Source organism: Mercurialis annua, linkage group LG8, assembly GCF_937616625.2.
Source record: "Mercurialis annua linkage group LG8, ddMerAnnu1.2, whole genome shotgun sequence".
NCBI classification, from domain to species: domain Eukaryota; kingdom Viridiplantae; phylum Streptophyta; class Magnoliopsida; order Malpighiales; family Euphorbiaceae; genus Mercurialis; species Mercurialis annua.
The window spans coordinates 37,258,875-37,265,870 of NC_065577.1; the positions used below are offsets into that span (position 1 = coordinate 37,258,875).

Genomic DNA, 6,996 nt, shown 5'->3' on the forward strand with positions numbered 1-6,996 from the left:
AGTTCTTAGGGCAAAAAGCCCCGGAAAGTCCCCCCTTATCGACATCTCGGCGTGTTGCATGATCGTGCACCTTGGGGTAGTGCACGATCGTGCACAACTGGTGCACGTTCGTGCACCCCATTTGGTGCACGAACGTGCACCATGAGAGGGTGCACGAACGTGCCCCAAGGTGCACGAACGTGCACCATCTGGGGTGCACGAACGTGCACCAGTTGTGCACGATCGTGCACTACCCCAAGGTGCACGATCATGCACCACGCCGAGATGTCGATAAGGGGGGACTTTCCGGGGCTTTTTGCCCTAAGAACTTGACGTAGTTTCGTTGATTCGAAAACGTTTTAAAACGATAACTTGTGTTAGAAGAAATTGAAAAGGTTTTATATACTAAACCTAAAGACTTTTAAAAGGAGATTTTAAAAGTAAAGTTAAAACGTTTATAATGGACTTTAAAAGAGTTAAAGTCAATGTTTAAACGGTTTTAAAGATTTAGCAATCGTTTTTGCTAAATACTTAGTATATGACCGAGAATTGTTTTGACAATTAGGTCTATACTATAAATGGTTTTCTTTAGGTATTGTGATACCTAAAATAACTTCTAGAGAGAAGTTAGAACGTTTTCTCAAAATGGGAATTTATAATATGGTTTTAAAAGAAAACAGACCATAAGTGCTATATGTTTAAATGATTACATGTTTGACCTAGATCTGGGTTTAAGGACCTAGAAATTTTATAGGAAACATATATTGATGTGTTTTATCCTGTTTGCTTTGTGTGTTTAGTCCGACCAGCTAGCCAGCAGTCTGACCACAACCACAGGATTAAGTTCCAGACCTAGCGGTGTTTGTGAGTTCATTTGTTTACTTTTGAATATTAGTATTCAATTGTTTTTAAATCCATAAATCGCACTAAGTATGAAACTTAGCCAAGGAAGATCCACTGAAACGAGCTATCTATTGGGCAACAATAGGACTGTGTGATCACCGGTGTTAATGAACTAGATGAGAGGTAAATATTATAAGCATACATATTGAGATTAGGTTTTAAGCCAGATGCTTGTAAAGCGGCTTAAACCTATCGGGTAGTCCTGAGGTGGCAGTGATTTAAGTTCCGGCCCAGCAACCCTATACAGAGTCAAGATGGCTGTGATACATATGTATACAGCTCATCCTGTATTAAACAAGAGTTGTGCATATGCATTATATATATGATAGCACTATAACGTAATCAGGATTAGGGTTTCATTTGGATCGAGGACTGGTAATATTTTTATATACCGATATTTTGTATATACGCGATTTTGGTATTTAATTGTAAACCTATCTACTCACTCAGAAATATTTATATTTCTGACCCCGTTGTTGTTTATCATTTTCAGGTACCTAGCTACCGGGTCTGGTCGAGCTTCCACCCTTTTCCATCAGGGAAGCTTATCCTGTTATTATGTAAATAACACTTTAAACTCTTAGCTGCTGCAATAGTGTATATAGGTTTGATATGCCTGTAGTCACGTCATGGTTCCTCTGTCTATATACTCTGATAGGAATCCTGACTTTGTCTAGCTCTAATAAGTGGCTACTCAATAGGCATATGGTGTTTTATGGTGTCCCCTACGGGTGGCCAAGCTTCGTGTCTTTGGTCTGCAAAGACACTGTGTGTAGTTTTAGCTGGCCTTACGTTTGTGTGCCTGCTGTGCATGTTTTTAAATATGTTTGATACAACGCTTTGAGAAGGAAAGTGTTCGATATATTTTATTAAACATATTGTTCGGGTGCGCGGTTTGAGACAGGGCTGCCTGCGAGGCAAGGCACGTGAGCCAAGTCCCTGTACCACCGCACCGGTTTTCAGAAATGCGCGTGGGTCAAAATAACTAGGGTTATTCAACCAGCATTTCTGAAAACGCGATATCGCCTATATGAATATTTTCAGAATGTGTTTTCCACGTTAAACGGAAAAATGTTTTAGCGGTGTTTTCTGAAAACGGGTCGTACGCGATGTACGATATATATTTATATTTAAGAGGCGAAAAATTTATAGAGGTTTTAGGCTTGCTACGGGTTTCGGAACAACCATTCCCATTCCCTAGCGCCGGTCTCGGCTCGAGTTTCGAGGTGGAAATCGGGTCGTGACAAGTCTACAGTTGGCCAGAAGCTCATAACAAAGTGAGAACATGTGAGCTCTTAATACAGATTGGGGAATCGATTGATCAGCCGCTGTTGGTGTTTGGTGATTTTAACCTTCATCTTTTCATTCTAAAAAGGATGGAGGCAGGGATAGTGTGCAAAGAGATATGGATTGATTTAGAGAAGCCATTGACAACTGCGGGGTTGAGGACTTGGGGTTCTCCGGCTGTAAATTTACATGGTCGAATAGGCCCAGGGGTAATGAACTTATTCAGATTCGTCTGGATAGATTTCTAGGCAGCGTAAGTTGGCAGGAGAAGTATCCAGGATGGAAAGTCTCGCACCTCACGAGATACAAATAAGACCACAATCCCATCTTGCTTGATACTTCTTGTCCTAAACAGGTTGGAAGCAAGGCCCCTCGAGTCTTTCGGTTCGAGCAAATATGGATGGTGCATAAACAATTTGATGACGTAGTTCTATCGGCTTGGGGTGAGAGCAGTGGTTCTTTATCGGATTTTATGGCAAAGTTAGAAGGTTGTGGTTCAGATTTACAGTAATGGGCCTTCCATAATTTCGGAAACCTCTCTAGACAAATGAAAATTAAGCTGGCTAAATTGAATCTTATTCAAGACAGCATTGATGGTGCATCAAATTTTAGGAGGTCTGGTATGGTTTCAGTTGAGCTTAACGATCTTCTTTTGAAAGAAGAAATCATGTGGAAACAGAGATCTCATGCGGATTGGTTAAGAGAAGGGGACCGTAATATAGATTTTTTTCATCACAAAGCCTCTAATAGAAAGAAAAATAATTTTATTCAGAGAATCTGTGACAGTTGTGGCAATTGGAAGAGTGGAGCGGCAGTTAATATTGTGGTCGAAGATTATTACCGTTCTCTATTCTACTTCGGCCCATCAAATCAGCATATTTTCATAGATTGTATCGACTCGTTCTTGTCGGTAGACAGAATTAAAGTGCTACAATAGCCTTATCATGCAGACGACATCAAGGCAGCATTGAAATAAATGGGTTCTCTGAAGGCTCCGGGTCCTGACGGTATGCCTGTTTTATTTTACAACTCTTACTGGCACGTGATAGGTCGTGATGTTACGAAATGTGTGATGCCGAGAAGAGTTAATCACACTTTCCTCACATTGATCCCGAAAAAATCTGCCCCTAAATCAATGAAGGATCTCTGTCCCATCAGTTTGTGTAATGTTATATACAAACTGATTGCCAAAGTCTTGGCTAATAGGCTAAAAGGTGTGTTGCCTGATATTATAGATGAAGCTCAAAGCGCATTTGTTCCTAGTAGGCTGATTATTGATAATGTTATGATAGCGTTTGAGATGTTTCATTCTATGTCTAAACGATCTCAGGGGAAAACAGGATCAATGGCGCTTAAGCTGGACATGAGTAAGGCATATGACAGGATCGAATGAAGTTTTATCTAGAGAGTAATAGAAAAAATGGGTTTTCCCAATCAAACTTATTATGGCGTGTATTTCGACGGTTTCCTTCTCCTTTTTGGTCAATGGTTCTCCGTTTGGTTTTCTGCAACCGCAGCATGGGCTTTGCCAGGGTGATCCCTTGTCACTGTATGTGTTCCTACTATGCTCCGAAGGTTTTTCAGCCTTGCTTAGGAGGGGAGTTCGGCTTAAGCATATTTCTAGAGTCCAAGTTTGTCGAAGGAGCCCCAGGATCAGCCACCTCCTTTTCGCTGATGACATTGTTATCTTCATCAAAGCCAAAGTTTGTGAGAGCCAAGCTTTGAAGCATATCATGTTCAACTACGAACAGGCGTCGGGACAAACTGTCAACATTGAAAAATCTGAAATGTTTTTCAGTATGGGAGTCACTCAGGCGAACAAAGATGCGATAGAGGGGGTATTAGGTTTTTGAGTTGTTCATTGTTTCAAGAAGTATCTCGGCATGCCAACTATGGTGGGGCGGTCTAAAAAGCCTATCTTTGCTTTTCTCAGAGACTGTCTTCATAAAAGGATTCTGGGTTAGAAAGAAACATTTCTCTCAAAGGAGGGAAGGGAGGTTTTAATAAAGTCGATAGCTCAGTCCATTCCAACCTAGATTATCAGTTGTTTTGCCCTTCCGATCTCCTTTTGTAATGAAATGAGGAGTATTATTGCGAAATTCTAGTGGAGCGGTACAGACGATGAGAAAAAAATTACATAGGTTAGTTAGGAGTTTATTTGCAAACCAAAAAAGGAAGGGGGACTCGGTTTTTGCAATCTCAGAGCGTTTAACCTCGCAATGCTTGCTAAACAAGCGTGGAAACTACTCCAAAATCCTAACACTCTTTGCGCTAGAGGTTATAAAGCCAAGTACTGTCCTAGGACGGACTTTGTTCAGGCTGGTAGATGTCGTCGATCTAGCTTTATATGGCAAAGTATTTTGGAGGGAAAGAGGGGTCTTGATTCTAGGTTCACTACTAAAAAAACCTGTGTTTTACCGACGGATTTTAGCGACGGATTCAAAATCCGTCGCTAAATCTTTTTTACCGACAGATTTAGCGACGGATATGAAATCCGTCGCTAAATTGTCATTTAAATTGGCGGGAATGTTCCCGCCAACTTTAGCGACGGAAAATTCGTCGTTAAAGTTGGCGGGAACACTCTCGCCAATTTTTTTTGATATTTAGCGTCAGATTTCATATCCGTCGCTAAATCCGTTTTTAGCGACGGATTTAAATCCATCGCTAATTAGCGACAGATTTAAATTCGTCGCTAATTTAAAAAAAAAATTAAATCGTAAAAATAAATTTTTTATCAAAAAATTATTTAGAAAAATAATTATTAAAGAACAAATAATTATTTTTTTAATTAAATATAATATTATTTAAATATAACATAATTATTTATGAAATATATATTGAAAACATTGTTATTTATTTATTCATTAATAATTATTTAAAATAATTATCTTAGAATGTGGGAGGAAGTATTGGTTATTTTTTAGTTACATTTAAATATAAATATACATATATATATAACAAGAAGCTGAGCTGGTTCAGGTGGAGTTACGAAAATTGGATCACTTCAAAGTTAAAGCGCAATGAGTGGGAGCAATGGGAAGGATGGGTGACCTACTGGGAGGTATGCAAAAATTATGAGTGGGTGATGGAGGCAACAGATGGGTAACCGAGGCCGACGAGCGATGGGTGGGTGACGGGTGTGTGACTGATTAAATAATAATAATTTATTTTACGATTTAATTTTTTTTTAACTAGCGACGAATTTAAATCCGTCGCTAAAATCCGTCGGTAATTAGCGACGAATTTAAATCCTTCAGTAATTAGCGACAGATTTAAATCTGTCGCTAAAATCCGTCGGCAATTTTTGAAAAATCCGTCGGCAAACGTTTTTCGAAGGATTTCATGCTTTTAGCGATGGAAGAATCTGTCGCTAAAGGCAAGAGTTTTAGTAGTGGTTAGTTTGGCGGATCGGCAATGGGGCCCCGGTTAAGGTGTTGCACGATAATTGGATCACTTCTTCTCTGCTTATGAAGCCTGTCAACAGCTCCAATGTTGATGATGATTGTCGTGTAAGCTATTTTATTGATAACGATAGTTAGAATGAAGAAAAGCTTTCGCTATGCTTTCTTCCATCTGACGACATTAATATCATCAAAGTACCTATCAGCAGACGACTTCCTCCGGACAAGTTATAGTGGCTCCCAAATAGAAATGGGTTTTATTCCATTAAGACATGCTATTATGAAGCTTGCAAACTGATGTCAAAAAATCAAGCTTCACCGTCCACTAATTCAGCTGATAGAGATATTTGGGGTGAGATATGGATGAATCCAGTTCAGCCGAAGGTGAAACATTTTTTGTGGCAGATAATTCATAATACGTTGCCATGCAACGTCAATCTAGCTGGACGAATCCCTGAAATGTCAAAATTATGCCCTAGATGTGGTGTTGTGGAGGAGAGTCAGATGCATGCATTAAAGGACTGTGATGTTGTTCGTGGGTTGTGGCTCCTTTCTCCTCTAAGCTTGCATGTTGACATGGTTACATGCATAACGATGGTGGATTGGTTATTGTAGATTTTCAGTGCTTTGAAAGAGGAGGATGTTAGGACGTGTATTTTATGTCTCCGGACGATTTGGAACAATCGTAACAACATGGTTTTTGGCAATAATAGGATTCCCACTGCTTCTCTTTTTCGTCAGTTGCCCTCACAGCCAGGCCGAAAATGTTTGTCAGAAAGGGTATCCAACGCTCTCCAACCTGAAGCAGCCCCGGCTTGGATTCCACCACCGCCAAATTCGCGTATGATTAACACTGATGCTGCAGTGTCTATTAGAAGCAACTTGTCTGTTATAAGTAGTGTGTGCAGAGACTTCGATGGAGCTGTGTTGAGATGGGGTGTTTCTGTTTTTCGCGGTATAACGGATGTTGAAGTGGCTGAAGCCAAAGCTGTCTTGTTTGGGATTCGTATCGCTGCTATTCTCCCATGTGAAGCGTTGATCCTTGAAGCAGATTCTGCCAATGTTATAAGCAGGTTGAACAACCCAGGTAGTGCAACTAACCCGACACAACTTATTATTGAGGATTATTTTGCAGAAACGGCTTCTCGGTTAGTTCATTATCACATGTCCGACGACATTGTAATGTAGTCGCCCATACTTTAGAAAAATGGGAGGTTTTTATCAACAAAGATTGTATTAGTAAAGTTCATCTTTTCTCTATAAAAAAACAATAGTCAATTTCTAGTTTGCATTAAATGGTCCATGCTGATAAGAAATAAGTCTTTTACATTTCGGTGGAACAATGTTAAGTGAGAGCCTAAATGAGCATTTTAAAAACATTAATGATATTTACGCATATTTCTGAACCATGAGAATATAATTGATC

At 39.7% G+C, this 6,996-nt stretch overlaps 1 protein-coding gene across 1 annotated transcript; it reads left to right on the top strand.

Annotated features, from left to right (window-relative positions):
* The first annotated feature begins 5,867 nt into the window (after positions 1 to 5,867).
* Positions 5,868 to 6,758, top strand: LOC126662013 (uncharacterized). The gene is made up of 2 exons (XM_050355898.1): positions 5,868 to 6,140; positions 6,186 to 6,758. Exons 1-2 carry the CDS (start codon positions 5,868 to 5,870, stop codon positions 6,756 to 6,758), a joined length of 846 nt encoding a protein of 281 aa, XP_050211855.1.
* Positions 6,759 to 6,996: the final 238 nt, after the last annotated feature.